This window comes from Antechinus flavipes, chromosome 2 (assembly GCF_016432865.1).
Source record: "Antechinus flavipes isolate AdamAnt ecotype Samford, QLD, Australia chromosome 2, AdamAnt_v2, whole genome shotgun sequence".
Taxonomy (NCBI): Eukaryota; Metazoa; Chordata; class Mammalia; order Dasyuromorphia; family Dasyuridae; genus Antechinus; species Antechinus flavipes.
The window spans coordinates 283,295,079-283,311,957 of record NC_067399.1 but is presented as its reverse complement, the minus strand read 5'-3'; the positions used below and the strand labels follow the sequence as shown (position 1 = coordinate 283,311,957).

Genomic DNA, 16,879 nt, shown 5'->3' with positions numbered 1-16,879 from the left:
AATATATATGTGTTCTTTTAAGGGCATATAAATTCTTTGTGGCTGTTAAATTATTTTTGCTTCATTCTTTTACTAAATAGGTACTTTTTCATACTAAATGCCCAAGTAACTTTTATTGCTAGACTGGTAAGTAGCCTTTAGTTATAGCTAGTCAATAGTAAGTAAAGGAAAATTTCACGTGTTTCTTAAAATACATAAAATATTTAAATACTTTCAAATTTTATCATCCTCTAGGAGAAATAAAAGTATACCAAAATTTTTACTTCTATAAAATCATTATCAATTAGAAAATTCAGGGTATTTATGCCCTTTTGTAGTTTTAATTTCTTTCTTTGAGAAAACAAGAACAGCCCTTATTTCTGTTGTTTATTTGAAACGAATATTGTTGTCAGAATTGCATGGTAAATTAGTAGTCAGGATTTTGAGGATTCATTACACTCTTGTAACGATCTGAAAATGGATAGTTATATTGAAGATATACTTACTTGTTTTCTATAATCTGGGTTCCTTTTTTATCTTGAAGAAATGTTTTTATATGAAAGAATTAATAAAACTAAATATAAAGTTTGCCCAAAAGGGATTTGAAGACATTTGCCAAGTATCATCAAATATATAGTTATTGTGAGCATTTATTTAATCAAAATTGTAATGCTGTTTTATTCAACATGTTCACAAGGACCTTAAAACCCTACAAAGAAACAGAATTTCTTCTTTAAAAATATGTGTTAGTGGGGTGAAAATGAGTGAAAAAGACTTTTCCCATGTATATAATAATTATCAGTGTCTTACACTCAGCTTAGACTGTTAGTTTCCATGAGGGAAAGAAGGTATATAAGTGTACCTTGGAAATATTGCAGTTTCAATTCCAGGTCACCACAATAAAATATCACAATAAAGTGAATCACATATATTTTTTGGTTTCCTGGTGCATTTAAAAGTTGTATTTACCTTATGCAACAGTCTGTTAAGCATGCAACAGTATTGTGTATTTTTAAAAATATACATACCTTAATTAAAAAATACTTGACTGCTAAAAATGCTAACCATCATCTGAGTTTTCAGGGAGTGATAATCTTACTGTGGTAAAGGGTCTCATTGTCCCTGTTACAATGAAGGAAAGAATTCTGTGAGATGTTATATGCTGTACAATTAAATAACAATTGGAATCCTAGAATTCTATTGCTTTTTGGTATTTAGTTGAGTCAGTTCCTTTAATATTTAAGTGAGCATAACTGCCACATGCTTCATAAAAATGTTATTAGAAAATTGTAGTTTATATAATATGGTTTTAAATTTTTTTTATAATGATCACATACAATGTCTTAAACGGAACTTATGGCTGCACATCTTTGATATTTTAATTTTACAATAAGCAATGGCAAAGTTATATCTAGGGATTATTAAATCATAATTTTTGCCATAGAAATATATTCTAGGTATATTTCAGGCAACTAATAAATAGCACACTTTTTATGTGTTGTAGTTAGATTTTCTTTGTTCATATAATCAGAAGACATAAATAACAGCCCTGAGTCTGTAATAAGATTAGCTATTATCTAGTAATTCTGATATACCAGGAAAGATATATCTCCTTTTATAAAAGGAAAAATTATGAATACACATATGTAACCATGCATTTCTTTTTAGTCACTATTAATTTAACAATTCTAATTCATCATTGTATAGGTGTTAAAGTGAAATATTAACATCAGATTTTCTTGTCCTTTTTGTACAGCATAATCTGTTTAAGTTATATCTTCATTTAATGTGATAATTATTTATGGAGTATGTCTTAACCAGGAAATGCTTTATAAAACTCACCTAAAGTGGTCTTGTGAATGTAGAGGAAGATGTTAGTAAATCATTAAAATATATGGTGTAAAATTCTACTCTTAAGAAACTACAGCTCTGGAAATACATTTAATCAGCTTGATGATTTGATGCCCATGTTTAAAAACTTTCTAGCCAATAAAAATAGCAGGAAGTAACCAAATAGCTTTAATTCTATTTGCCTGGGATAATCTCAGAAGTTTTTTTATTTACTGATCTTGAAAAAGAAAACACACATCCTCTCTCTTGACAAAACATTATTTCTTCATAGGAATTCTGTCTCAGTAAAAGCAAAATGTGTTATGACGTAAGAAAACTAAAAGGCTTCTGACTCAGATTGTTCTATTTGTTATCTACTTAGTTCTAAGTGTCCAGATTTTGTTGTAGAAAGTCTTAAAAGGTGGTAAACTTACTTCTAGAACATCCTGTTCAGTTCACCCAAAGGAAATGCCAGTTCAAAGTGGAGAAAAGTACTATTTCAATAAGGAATAAATTTAAAATGTTAAATGTCCACAATAGTTATTTAACAAAAATCATGTATGTTATATTCAAAACTATTTTAAAAGAATCATAGCATTAAAATTCAGTCTGGACCTTATGTATAATCAATAGAAAGATTACTTTCAAGCTTTTAATTCAGAAATATTGGCCTTTTCCTGAATTAGTTAAGCACTAGAGAGAGCTCTTTGTTTGAGATTTTGATAGAAGTATTTTGTTTTTGTTATCGTTTTTAATGTAAAATGAATAGTACAATTTGGAATATATTTAGATGAAAAGCAAATTTTAATTTTTCAGTGACTAGATATATATTCACATATTATGATCAATTATCATATCTACCCCTGCTTATGGAATTTACAGATTTAATTATGTTGGCTTAGTTAATATAATCATGTTTTCTGATTTTTTTTTTAATTATCTTACTATCCCAATGATTTAACTAAGTCCTTTTTATCTTCCACAGAATCTACCGGTTACTCGTATTCTAGACAGTCTCATGGAAATGAAGTCAAATCCTGTGAGTACTGTATAATGGCATAATTACAAATTTGTGAAAAAAAAATCAAACTATATTTTATATTGTACTTTCCTAGATCAGTGATCTCATTCCTAAGGGTACAGATTGTAAGCCATCTGTGTCTTTTTGTCCCATATAATTCATAAATTCTTCATAGCTGATTTATCCAACATGCTAGAGATTTTCTTAGATCATTTTGCTTATGTACCTTTGCTTGAATCACATGAGTTGTCTCTATTGTTCTTCCCTCTTACTATGTACCTTCTTTTCCAGCACATATTATCTAAAATAATAAGTGATAACATTAAATAATTGACCTTAGACAGCACAAAACAATTAGCAAAGAGAACTTTGGAAAACTAGATACATAATAGAAAGTCTTTTAGAATAATTTACATGGATATAGTGACATCTGACTCCTGTCACAAATTCAGGGGCTATACGCAATAATCAACTCCTCTGTTCATGAAGTTGTACAGTACTTCTAGAATAAAACAAATGTTTTGGATTTAAAGATCTCCCTTTACAATCTAGCTCCAGCCTGCCTTTGACACATTATTTCCTTTATAGACTCTACCTGCCACTTAGCTTTTTCACAGGCCTTGTCTCCTTCCTGGAATGCACTCTCCTCACTTCCACCCATCTGTGTTATCTTTATGTTTCCCTTCAGTTGTCTATTTACTTGTGTGTTAACATTTTCCCTGACAGAATGTGATCTCCTTGACATCAAAGACTGCAATTTTGACTTCCTCTCCCTAGTGTCTAAAATACGGGAGGTAGACACCTAACTGCTTGTTGTTTGCTGTTAACCTAACTAAAGCTTCATATGCCCGGACTGCTGATTCAGCATAGGTCTAGGAAAAGTAAACACTTTAAAGTGAAAGTGCTTTTTCATGGAAGCATAGAATTAGAGTTGGAAGACTCCTTGTCCCACCCTCCTAATTTATATGTGGAGATGCACAAGATAAAGGATTATGTGACCTTCTGATGGGTTGTAAAGGTCTGAAACCGAATAGGTGCACTTGAATCAGACAACCGAGCACTTAAGGCTAATTACCTATTGGACAATAACTCTATTAGCATGTTTGGAATTTCTCTTCTCACAGTTAATGCTAGCTCAATGCTTGGGGTTAGGAGAATCTTAGGAGGGATTAGGGGGTGGAGATAAGCCAGAGTCACTTTTGGGGGATGAGGAGAAGGAAGGTTGTAGAGAGCTTGTGGCAGTTTTGTCCATCCCCTTCACTTCTCTCCCTAAAGACCAAGGACTTTTGCTTATACTGACTCTGGATGATTCTGAGGCTTCCAGCAAGCTAACCCGGAACTTAACCCGGTCACCTGGAAAAAAAAAAGCAGGGATTCAAGCTAAGGTGCTCTTATTCCAAATTGAGGACATGTCTCCTTGGTGATGCTGTTTTTGCAGTCTATATATTTTGATTATAACATAATAACTATGCCTTTTTTTTTTTTTTTTTTTTTTTTTTTTTTTTGACTACAACAAATGACTTCATAGACCCTAGATTATCAGAGCTGGAAGATGGCCTGTGGAACCCTCTATTCCAATTATTTCATTTTATAATTGAACAAAATAAGGACCAAAGACATGACATGCCTCACACATGGTCACACAGCTGGCTATGGCAAGCCAGATGTTATTTTCAAAATAATTCCCTTATAAAATCATTCCCACAATAAAATATACATTTATTTTGATGATGCTATTTTTCTGAAAACATTTTGATTTTTTTACCATTAGAGAGTCTGAAATATTTTGAGCAATGGAATCTTTGTAATAAATGTGTAGTTCCCACTTCCCACCAAAGTATTTACTCACTTGGATATATAAATCCTATTAATAATTATTCCAAAGTAAATGTCATTACTTTATATGCACAGAAAATTGTCACATCCTTGTAACCACTTTTACTAGACATTTATGAACTACTAGCAAAACTGACAGATGCTTACTACAATCACATTAATTGCTACACATCTGCTTTGCTGGTAGAGCTAAAGACATAAAGAGACGCTATTTTCTCATTTTAAAAGTAAGGATTCTCTATGATTTTACTACTTCACAGAATTGTTTTAAGCATTAAACACTAATTAAGGTAATGGAAAGTTCTATAAAATATTTTATAAATGTAGATAGTATTACTTTATTGCTATTTCTTTTTGATGATAAACCAGGAAATTCACTTATGCCTTAATGCCAAGAAAATGATAAATAGGACAGCATTGAAAAAATTACTAGTCTCTTTAGGGAAGCTTGGTCCCATTTTTCATTAAATCAAGGGTGCTAATGGCTACAGAGTATACTATTGTGATGATAAATGTTGGAGTAACTGATGAAAATTCATTATTTTGTTTAGTTGATTGTTTTAAAGACAAAATTGTGAAAGGTTTAGGTGTTTGTTTTTATGAGAGAAAGACATTGCTTGCCCCCTCTGTACTTCAAAAAAATTTTATTGCTCTTTTGGTATGCTTCACTCCTTGCCTCTTTTCTGTTGGATTAAGGGTTAGATGTTGTTAAGATAAACTCTGAGGGACAGTCCAGACCCTTTAGCTGTACCATGGTATTCTAAACACAATTCTTGTATAATTCATTCCCTCATTTAAAGGTGAATTCTCTCCTAGCTACAGTTTTCTTGGCAATAAATTCAGTCCTGTTCATTTCACCAAGTTAAGCAGTTCCTCATTCTTTTTGTGTTCACAGTCTAGTGGGAGGGAGACACTCCACAGCATTTTCTTGATACCCCTGAGAAAAGTTCTGCAAAGAAACTAGAGAGAAAGACTACCATGCAATGGAAAGAGCTTTGGACTAGAAATCAAGAGGCTTGTGTTCTAATGTATCAATATGTCATACTGAATCTCAATTCTCTTATCTGTGAAATAAGAGAGTTGAATATTATTTTATCTTTAAGTGACATTCTATTCTGTGACTCATGCTATTCTTTGATCTTGAGCCCCATGAAGTCACTGGGGCAGACACTGAATTTGGGGGGAAGGAGGGGAGAAGAAGAGGAACAATATAGGAAATGATTAGGGAAGTGTTTGGAGGTGGGGTGGACCAGTTCATTCGTGAATCTAAATTTAGAACTGACAAGAGTCGGGGGGAAAATTATAATTTATAAGTTAAAACATTCTACAAATGTATACTAATTTGTCATATATCCAATTTGTTCTTTTTTTAAAAGGCAAAAGAAATTTAATATTGAGTAATTTTTTTCTAAATGGATTGTGAGTTTGAAATAAAATTTTCTCTTATAATAATTCAGTTCCAAAAATAAACATTTTGTTGGCATATTGAAATATTAGTGAAAATATTTCATGCCCTTTATTTTGTACAGATGTAAGAATTTAATCATTTAACCCTAGAAAATTCAAATTTAATTTTGTTTCTATAATAACTAACAGATCAGCAATTTTCATTAAAATCATAGTAAAATTTTAGGATTGATTAGAATTTTAGTGAAGGTAGTGCTTTGGAGAAAGCACTGGATTTCTCATCAAAATCCAGAATTCAAATCTGGCTGTTACTGTCTAACCTGGGTAACTCCATTTCCTCATATGTAAAATGAGGAGGCTGTATCAGACGGCCTCTAAATCTTTGGTTATGTCATTCTAGGAGATCATTGTCAATCCTCTTCCTTTTTAGATGAGGAATTTGAAGTCAGACAAGATACTGACATTCTGGGAATCGTGTTATATATCACTGCTAGTGCAATGCTCTGCCCACCACAATACAATGCTTCTCACTGTTGTAATATCAGTTTCAAATACTTTTCAAAATAGGCTTTTTTTAAAAATTAGAAATATTTTGTTTAGCAATTACAGATGGAAACTCTAGAATTGTGTTTATGCATATTATACTTTATCCTTTTGATATATTATTTTAACAGAGTTCTGTCTTATTAATAGGAGACTGATGACTACAGATATTTTGATCCCAAAATGCTACGGGGCAGTGACAGGTAAGCTGCTTTTGACACAATATTAGAATTTTTCAAGGTTCTTTTAAAAATTATTTTACTTTGTTTTTAGCACTGTCATGGATTATGTTTTCATCAATAAAAATATTCCTTCTCCCATTTCCTTTCCCTAAAGATTTGCCTTTGCATTTCTTAATTTTCTAGGATATTAGAGAAACTTTCAGGCTGTCTTTTGGGTATCCTTCACTGTGAGACATCTCCTTTTCCTTGATTATACTCCTCATGGCATTTCCATTTATGCTTATCTCCCACCTGTAATTTAGATTCTTAGATCATAGTGTTTGGTACAGCCTAAAAACATCACCAGAAAAACTTCATCCATATTAACAGTCTCATAATAAAGGAAACCAGAAGACAAATTGGTTGCTGAATAGGAAAGCAATTTCTGTGTTCCCAGGGAAGTGAATAAAGGACTGGATGGGAGTGGGTCATCATGTACTTACATATACTGAGCAACATTTTATGGGACATTTGTTCATAAAAGCAACTGATGGCTAAACAGATGGAATGCTGATCTTGGAATCAGGAATCTAGGAGTTCAGAATAGACACTTGGTAACCTGACCCTGGCAGCAAATAACACTTGCCTTCCAGTGTTGTTGTGAGGATAAAATGAGATCTTAATAAAAGGCTAAAAGCTGGTGGAATATCAAAGCCAGAGAATAAAGATGAAAGTTCATTTTATAACCTGGTTCACAGGGTATGGATAAAAAGTCTTTAGAACAATAGGTTACCCAATAGAGAGTGGACAAACACAGTTGGTAATTAAACTGCAATATATTATTTAGCATTTTTGTGCTAGCAGTGACAAAATATAAATAATCAAAGACTTGTATGACCTCTGCTTCTCTACCTATCTACATATGTTGACTTTGCATATTGGAATACATAGAAATCTTTTTTATATTTGTATTCCCAGTATTTAGCACAATGCTTGGCATATAGTAAGCATTTAATACGTGTTTATTCATTCATTTACCATAGTATGTTAACTACTTCCCAGTTGATAGAATATATTCTGTGTCCACTTCTTTGTTAGAACAAAAAGAATGTGGTATTTTTTTTTTTTTTTAATTATAATATGTTAAGCTATCTCTGAAGAACAGGCTCAAGTTCTGTCTCGGTTACACCAAGTTATATAGTAAAAGGAAAGTAAAACATGAATTCAGTCAATAAACATTAAGTATTTGTTTTTTTTATCAATTCTAAAAACCACAAGTAGGAGTTACTTTGCTGTCTTTCTTTTTTTTCCAGCTCAGTTCCAAGAAACAAAAATCCATTCCAGGAGGTAAGTCATGTAGAATTATTTCTTTCCCTTAAGAAAAAAAAAGAATAGTAGAAGCAGCGAAATGATTTGGTCAGTGGTCAGATCTATCATAAAACAGTTTAATGTAATTACATTTTGTTATATACTTTTGTTATTAAACAATCATTCTCGATGTTATAAATTTGAATACTAATGGCTTTAATGAAAACACTAGAAAACAAGTTGTTCAGATTGTTTTTGTAGGAGTTTTATGGTTGGGCCCCATGTAAAATTGGATTCTAAACATTTTAAAATAGATCTTAACCACTTTTTAGTGAAAACAATGTAAGTTATAAGTTTCTTTTTTTAAAATAGATATGCATTTTTAAATGCTTTCAAAAAATCAGATTTAGAAATATGAATGTGAGCTTTTTATTTGCTTCAGTAAAACAGGTTTAGTTGATTATAAATATTTCTTATCATACCTCCTTCCATGTCGTTAATGAGTGTTTTTTTTGTGAGTTGATATGATTAAGGAAGTCATCATTTTTATTTAACATTTTGATTCTGATTCATTAGACATTATGGCTGATTTGGTCCTAATAATTTTTCATGAGGCCGACACATAAATCTTTTCTGGTTTCTGGTCACTTTCAGAATAGCCCCAGAATAGAGCTTTACAGGAGAAAACTCATTATTTACTATTAGCTAATTGCAGACAATAATCATTTTTCCCTTAGTTTCTATAAAATTCAAATTTCATTATTTCTTACAAGAAATTATAGTTAAATTTTACTTTAAAATTAAATGGTTCTAGACACATTCTTATATTAATAGCAGGTAGCTTTTATACTAGCATTCCAATTTGGCACTATGTTAACTGACCTAATAATCTTAGTGTACTCTCAATAATAAAAACCATATCATCATGGTTAAGATTTTGTTTCATAATTCTGATTTCAAAACATGCATTCTTATTTAATTTTTTTGTTTTATATTTATATTTCAGGCAATTGTCTTCGTAGTAGGAGGAGGTAACTACATTGAATATCAAAATCTTGTTGACTACATAAAGGTACATTTTAGTCATTTTTATTTTACTTAGTCACTTCATAGTACTGAATAAATTCTCAGGCTTTTAAAAATCCCACAATCTCCAAAGATCCCTTTATCACCAATATTACTGAGAGTGAGGAAGAGGTGGTAGCAAGAAAATGGTCACAGATGATATTAAAAAAGACAGTGGTAGCAGGGATAGCAGCATAGGCGTTGGGAGAAAGTAATTATAGAAATGACTTGCCATTCCATCTCTATTGAACAATTCTTTAGAGAGTACTGCAGCTTAGGTCTTTGAGACATTCTACTTTACTTACTTCCTAATTCCTTAAAAACTTTGAATTTCTTGGTGAAGCAACCTTAGATGTTGAGAATATCAACCTCCCGGGAGTAAAATTGTATAACATTGAGTTTATTTAAATAACTATCATAATTGAAACAGACAGTAAAAAATATCTATGGTATGTAACACTGCCAAACTTTAGTTTAGTATGCTAAAGCCACAATGGAACCTCAGTAGCTGGAAAAGTTAGTACTTCTGGAAAATAACAAATAATGAAAAGTTTTTCTCTGCTTTATGAATGTGATTATATATGTGCATTGAATTACCTGAATTGACTTTTAAAATTAATCTGGTTTATGCAAATTTCTCAAAATAACACTGTATCATATTGTTTATGTATATACCACATAATTCAGATAATAATCTATAATTAGTAGAATCAGTACAGTTTTGATAATGCAGTCCATATATTATAGATTTTCCATGATCTTCCCAGGATGTAAAAGTACTATTATCATTTGTGTTATTTTGTAAGCCATCATTTTATTACCCAGTTCTAAATGAACTAGAACTTAGAATGTTTCTTAAAAATATACTAGTCTGAACTCCTAAAGAGGTTAAGTGATATTGCATAAAGTCACTAAGCATGTTGGTGGCAGAGGTAGGAATAGCTAGGGAACATGTTAGACTTGGAGTCAAGAAGACCCAGTCAGGAAGACTGTTTCCAGTTCTGTGACATTGGACAAGTCACTTAATCTCTCTCTCCCTCAGTCTCTTCATCTGTAAAATGGGGATAATAGTAGTGCTCCCTTCTGAGATTATGAGAAGGGCAGTATCCTTTCCAGAGAAACATCTTTCTCTCAACACATTTTGATGAGGGACACTATAGTAAATTTTTGCAACCTAAAGAATCCTCATTGCTCAAACCATGCTTAAGATACCAGAACTTTTCCATAAAAGACCCAAAGGAAGGTTTTTAATTTTGTGATGGAGAATCTGAGTTATCACAAAAACCATTAATGAAATCATCAAAAATATTTCTGAATGCTGTTGACTAAGAAGAAGTATCATTGATAATTTACTATGTAAATTTGAACATAATTAACTTGATTCAAGTAAATATCTACTTTTATGTGTTGGTCTTTAGACTGGAGATAAGAATTATTGTATCTGTGAAGTATGGAAATTCCAAATTTTAGTATAATATGTGCTTTAGTAATGAGATTAACTAATAGTATTAAAATTAAATCATTAAATTAACTTCCTGAACTTCAAGTGAAACATTCACCTTCTCTGTGCCTGAGTTTCATCATTATAAACTATAAGTGATCTTTTATGAAAATCTTTGAATTACATCCAATTTTAGAAATAAATATTTCCATGTAAAACTAGATCCCATTTGCTTATTTCAAAAGTTCTCTTGAAATTAGTTTTCTACATAAGAGAAATTCATTACTAGTATTATAAAACACTTCTTGGTTGAAGTGTGTTAGTCATAGTGCCTGAGCTCTCCTTGACTCTTTATTCCCTTTTTCATAGGGCAAACAAGGCAAGCATGTCTTATATGGCTGCAGTGAGCTTTTCAATGCTTCACAGTTTATAAAACAGGTAAACTTTTATGCTGCAGGTAATTTTTTTAACCCATTTATTAGCCTACCACCCTTTCTTTTGTATACTAAGGTAAACTAGATTATTTTATTTATTCTTTATTTCTGCTTTTAGGCAGAATTCCATTTCATTGTTTCTGACTTTTCCAATTTTTCTTTCTGATCTCTTTATTTTACTTCTAATCAAATTCATCCCTGAGAAAGTTGTTTTTTCCTAAAGGGCACAGTGTCAGATAATGATACCACTATAGCTTCAATTTCTGAGTAACTGCTATTTGCTGTATTTCAGTATGTCTTTAGTGCTCCTTTGCTAAGAATTTTCCCTAATTCTTTCTAAGCCTTTCTAAAATATGACTAAGGCACTAATAAATTTGATCAATGAACTCTAACTTAAGAAGGCTGATTAGTCATACTTAAACTTGAGTCATACTTTTTACTGTGAAAATAATATTAATTTTCTTTTAATCATATTAAAAACTAAATTCAAGATGAATAAAGAGTGTGTTTTCACACAATAGAAATTTATATGTTTTCACCTTGAATTAACGTTAATTTTTTAGTGAGGTGATACAGTGCATCACAGAGCATTAGATCTCGAGTCAGAGACCTGAGTTTCAAATCAGGCCTCGGATATTTGCTAACAGTGTGACTCTCGGAGACTTACCTAACTAACCTCCACCTGCCTCAGTTTTCTCAACTGTCAAAAGGGCTTTATAGTAATAAAACCTACTTCTCAGAGCTGTGAGAATCAAAGGAGAGATCTGTAAAAGTGTTTAACATAAGGCTTCACACATAGCACGTACCTGATAAGTGCTTATTTCTTTATTGTCTAGTCTAAAGTTTGCCCTTTTCATAATCTGAATTTGAATATAATGGCATCTTTTTATGACTAGAGGTAACATACTATATATTCTCCAAATGTAAACAAAACTTGTATATCATTTAGTGAGACTAGAAATAAAAGATAAATTTCATGTACCTTTGAACATTTTTTCTGCTCATTGTTTTAATGATGAAACTAAGAATTTAAATGATTAATAGATTGCTGATTTGTTTTCTTCCAAGCTGTCCTTACTTGGACAAAAGTAGTTCAGAAGAACCTCAATATCTGAATCCACTTGGACCTTGGACAAAGTATAAAAAAAGTCAGAAGAGCCAGATGCCTTCCTGTCAGTAACTTGTCTGTCATAGCATTAAAGCTTATACTGTTCCATTAATTTGATAATTTTTAACAGAATACTGTACTTAATATAATGTATACTGATTTAAAAATATTTCAGAAATAAACCTTTAAGCCATGTTATTTCTGCTTTATGATAAATGAAAAGTGTTTTGGTTTTTTTTAAAGTTTCGCTTTAAATACAATATGGTTATGGACTTTCCTTCATTTGCTCACTTCATCACCTATTTTGGCTGCTTTAAGACTTACTCATAGGTGTTTAGTTGGTCTCCAAGGCAGACTCAATTCTCCTGGGAACAAGGAGCCCATAGTTTAAGAATTGTTTTAATGTCTCTTTATCTTAAACATTTTCACACATCCTATTACTTCTTGTAACAAGGGGAGAATCAATAACTTGACAGCAAGTTGGTACAATTTTATTTATGGATTCTTGTCAGATTTTTTTTTTTAATTCAACAAACCTTTACTTAGTTAAGACACTACTAGGCCCTGGAGATAAAATAAAAAACAGTCTGTCCTTAAGGAGATAACATTCTATTGCTAAATATAACATATATATATATAGATACATAGATAGATAAAAACAGCATAATTTTAAAAAAGGAATAAAATAGCAACAGCTAAGGATAAGTTTTGTAGAAGAATGGCACTTGAACTCAGCCTTGGAGAAAGAATATCAAATTCTAGAGAAGCTAGTTTAATTTGGCTTAAATATAAAGTGCATGAAAGGCTATTATTTGTGATAAAAAGAACTACAGCTTGGTCATACTCAAGAACTTTATCATTGAAGTATTATGTTTTTTGAGTGATATAATTAAACCTCTATCTTAAGAGAATTATTTAGGTAGCTCTGAAGATAGACTGGAAAGGGGGGAATATGTAGAAGGGAAGCTATTCTAGTATAGTATTGAAAAGAAAATTAAGTCCTGAATTCTATAGGTGGCAGCAATGTTATTAAGGAAATAAGTGGAAGAAATTTTATGCAGATAGAATCTGAAGGCAAGAAAACTACACACAAGTGCATTGTAGACATCTGAAAAGCAGATTACAAAAGATTTAGAGGAAGGATAAGACATCATGTACTAAAATTCTATAGCGAAAAATCAGCCCAAAAAGGACACAGTTCTTAATAATAAAGGGAAGTTGTCCAAAGAAATCAATGTGGAGTGAGAATGAGGAATCAAGGATATACTGATATGAGCCTAGATGACTGGCTGATAATTCAAAAATTCTTGAAAGTAATTTTCATTTTTTCTATATTTCCAATGGATATCTGCCAAAAACCAACTGAGAGTAGTTGGAAGCAGTGCTATGGACATTAAAACTTGATTATAATCATTATTCCAGGTTAAGAACTCAAGATTTTTATATCATCTCCCAATGACCAACTGAAAGAGAGGTTTAGTGGTAATCAGAGGGAATGACAGGTGAAAGCCCGAATTTTAGAATCACAATAAGTAATATTTTCATGAAGTTTGTATGTATCTATCAAAGGGGAAACACAGTCCATGGGCCATATATAGCCTAAAACACTCCGGGTGGTACACCAGATTAAAATGAAATTGAGAAATATTTAAATAAAAAGATACCACATTTTAAAGCTTAATTCAGCATACAGGCCAGAGAAGTCTTTGTGTGCAGATTTCTTTTCAGTCATTTCGTTTTAGTCATGTCTGACTTCTGGTGATTCTATTTGGAGTTTTTTTGTTAAAAATACTGGAGTGGTTTGCCATTTTCTTTCTCTAGTTCATTTTACAAATGAGGAAACTGAGGCAAACTGAGTTGAGTAATTTGCCCAGGGTCACCTAACTGGTTGGTGTCTGAGGCTGGATTTAAATTCACAAAGATGAATCTTCCTGATCTGGCATTCCATCTACTGTGTTACCTAGCTGCTATGTGTAAATAAGTGGCCCCCATTTCTCTTTTTTAATAGAAATTTTTTATTCATTTTTAACACTTTTTAAAAATTTTGAGTTCCAAATTCTCTCCCTCCTACCCATTAAAAAGGCTAGCAATGTATCAGTTAGTTGTGAAATCATGCAAAAGTGATAATTGTAGAAATATGTATAGAAGAATTGCATGTGTTTAACATATATTAGATTACTTGCCATCTAGGGGAAGGAGTGGGAGGAATTTGGAACACAAGGTTTTGCAAAGGTCAATGTTAAAAAATTATACGTGCATATGTTTTGAAAATAAAAACCTTTCATTAAAAATTTTTAAAAATCTCAAAAAAAAAAAAGAAAGGAATCATGCAAAAGATGTCCATATTAGCCATATCACACAAAAAAGCAAGTAAATTATGCTTCATTTTTCATTCAAAATTCATCAGTTCCCTGGAGTTGAATAGAATTTTTTCATTGGAATTCTTTGGAATAATTGTCTTGGATCATTGTATTGATCAGAATGTCCAGGTCTTTTACAATTCATTATTACTGCAATATCACTATTACTGTGCACAATAATCACCCAGTTCTTTTCACTTCACTTTGCATCAGTTCATATAGGTCTTGGCATGTTTTTCTGAAAACCCCCTCCTCGTTTTAGAGAGCACAATTATCTTCAATCACAGGGAAGTATCTTAGTGGATAGTGTACTGGGCCTGGAGTCAAGGACTCCTCTTCCTGAGTTTGAATCCAGCCTCAGATACTAGCTTGTGATTGAGTAAATCATTCAATTTGCTCTGTTAGTCTCTTCTGTGAAATGAGCTGGATAAGGAAATGGCAAATAACTCTCATACTTTGTCAGAAAAAAAAAAAACTAAACGGGGTCATGAAGAATTGGATACAACTGAATACTCAGTCACAAGTCATATGATACAACTGGTGTAGCCATTATCCAATTGATGGGTATCCCTTCAACTTCCAATTCTTTGCCGCCACAAAAACAGCAGCTATAAAACTTTTTCTTTTGATTTCTATTAGTGATAGTGCTGGATCAAAAAGTGTAACAGTTTTGTAATCCTTTTGGAATAGTTCCAAATTGTTCTCCAGAATGGTTGAATCAGTTCACAACTCCACCAGCAGTCTTTCAGTGAATCTATTTTCTCCCACTTCCTCCAGCATTTCTCATTTCTTATTATGTATTTATTAGGTTCTGGTACCTCAGAGTTGTTCTTATTAGCATTTCTCTAGTACTGATTTAGAACATTTTTCATAGGATTGTAAATCAAAGCTTCTTACATGGGGTCATGTAATTGAATACAGAGGTTGTGAAATTATGATTTATTATCAGGAAATGTTTGATTTGCATACTTATTTTACATACCTATATACCCAGAGTTGCATAAAAATTTCTTGGGTGAAAAAAAAGCCTTTCTATAGATAACTTTGATTTCTCCTTTTGAAAGGATCATTTAACTTTTATCAGTTGGGGAATGGCTCTTATTTTTATAAATTTGATTCTATTCCCTATGTGTTTGTGAAATGAAACCTTTATCATAGAAACTTGCTATATATATATTTTTTATATTACTGCATTACTACACTTTAGCCAAATCTAAATATCTCTTCTAATTAGGTCTATTTTTGCTTTTCCTTTGTCTGAGATCGTAACTGCTTACCCAGCCTTTTTTACTTTAGCTGAAGCATAATAGATTCTGTGTGTATATTTTTTTAAGCATGTTTCTTATCAACAACATATTGCTGGATTCTAGAATTCAAGAATAAAATAAGGAACTTCAGTCAGGATTATACTAGAATAGAAATCTTGAAAAACAAAAGGGATGAGCAAAATTGAAAGTTAGAAAGAAAACATCACTGAACTAATAAGGAGCTGGAGGGTTTTTGAGTCAGAGGTGGAAAAAAAACAATAAAATAAACCATTGGCTAATTTGATTTAAAAAAAAAAGAAGCCATTATCAATTATAAAAAATTCACAACCAATGAAGGTAAAATAAAGCAATTACTAAGAACTATTGTCCAATTATATGCTTTTTTATAAAACTCACCAGCTAAATTAAATGGATGAATATTAACAAAAATGTTAATTGCCCAGATTAATAGAACAGGAAGTAGAATATTTAAATGAGGTGGGCTCCATAAATGAGTTTCCCAGTGAAAAAATCCAGGATCAAATCAATTTAGAAACAAATTCTATAAACTTTTTTTATTCATTAGGTTTTTTTTTTTTTTCCAGTTACAGGTAAGGATTGTTTTCAATTTCATTTTTGTAAGATCTTGAGTTCCAAATTTTTGTTTCTTCCCTCCCCCCTTCCCAAGATAACAAGCAATCTGATATAGATTATACATGTCTTCTTAAACATTTCCATTTTATGTGAAAGATGAATAACAAAAGGAAAATCATGAGAAAGAAAAGAAAACTAAAAAAAGTAAAAATAATATGCTTCAATACCTATTTAGGCACCATAGTTCTTTCTTTGATGTGGATAGCATTTTCCATCAAGAGTCTTGGAAATGTCTTTTATGATCGTATTGCTGAGAAGAGCTAAGTCTATCACAGTTGATCATTGCACAATATTTCTGTTACCATATACAGTGTGCTGGTTCTGCTCACTTCATTCAGCATCAGTTCATGTAAGTTTTTCTAGGGTTTTTTTTTTTTTTTCCTGAAACCAAACTGCTCATTAGTTCTTATAGCTCAATAATATTCCATCATAATTATATACCACAACTTGGTAAACTGTTGCCCAATTGATGGGCATCCACTCAA

At 31.6% G+C, this 16,879-nt stretch overlaps 1 protein-coding gene across 4 annotated transcripts in view; it reads left to right on the top strand.

Moving 5' to 3' along the window:
- The window catches only part of SCFD1 (sec1 family domain containing 1), a 123,889-nt gene extending 111,558 nt beyond the window's left edge, over positions 1-12,331 (top strand). For all 4 annotated transcript variants that reach the window (XM_051977307.1, XM_051977309.1, XM_051977310.1 and 1 more), the window contains 6 exons: positions 2,795-2,848; positions 6,767-6,819; positions 8,091-8,124; positions 9,092-9,157; positions 10,961-11,029; positions 12,094-12,331. In XM_051977307.1, the coding sequence (XP_051833267.1) occupies positions 2,795-2,848; positions 6,767-6,819; positions 8,091-8,124; positions 9,092-9,157; positions 10,961-11,029; positions 12,094-12,117 (300 nt within the window). In that variant the 3' untranslated portion in view covers positions 12,118-12,331. The remainder of the gene's footprint in view (positions 1-2,794; positions 2,849-6,766; positions 6,820-8,090; positions 8,125-9,091; positions 9,158-10,960; positions 11,030-12,093) is intronic.
- Positions 12,332-16,879: the final 4,548 nt, after the last annotated feature.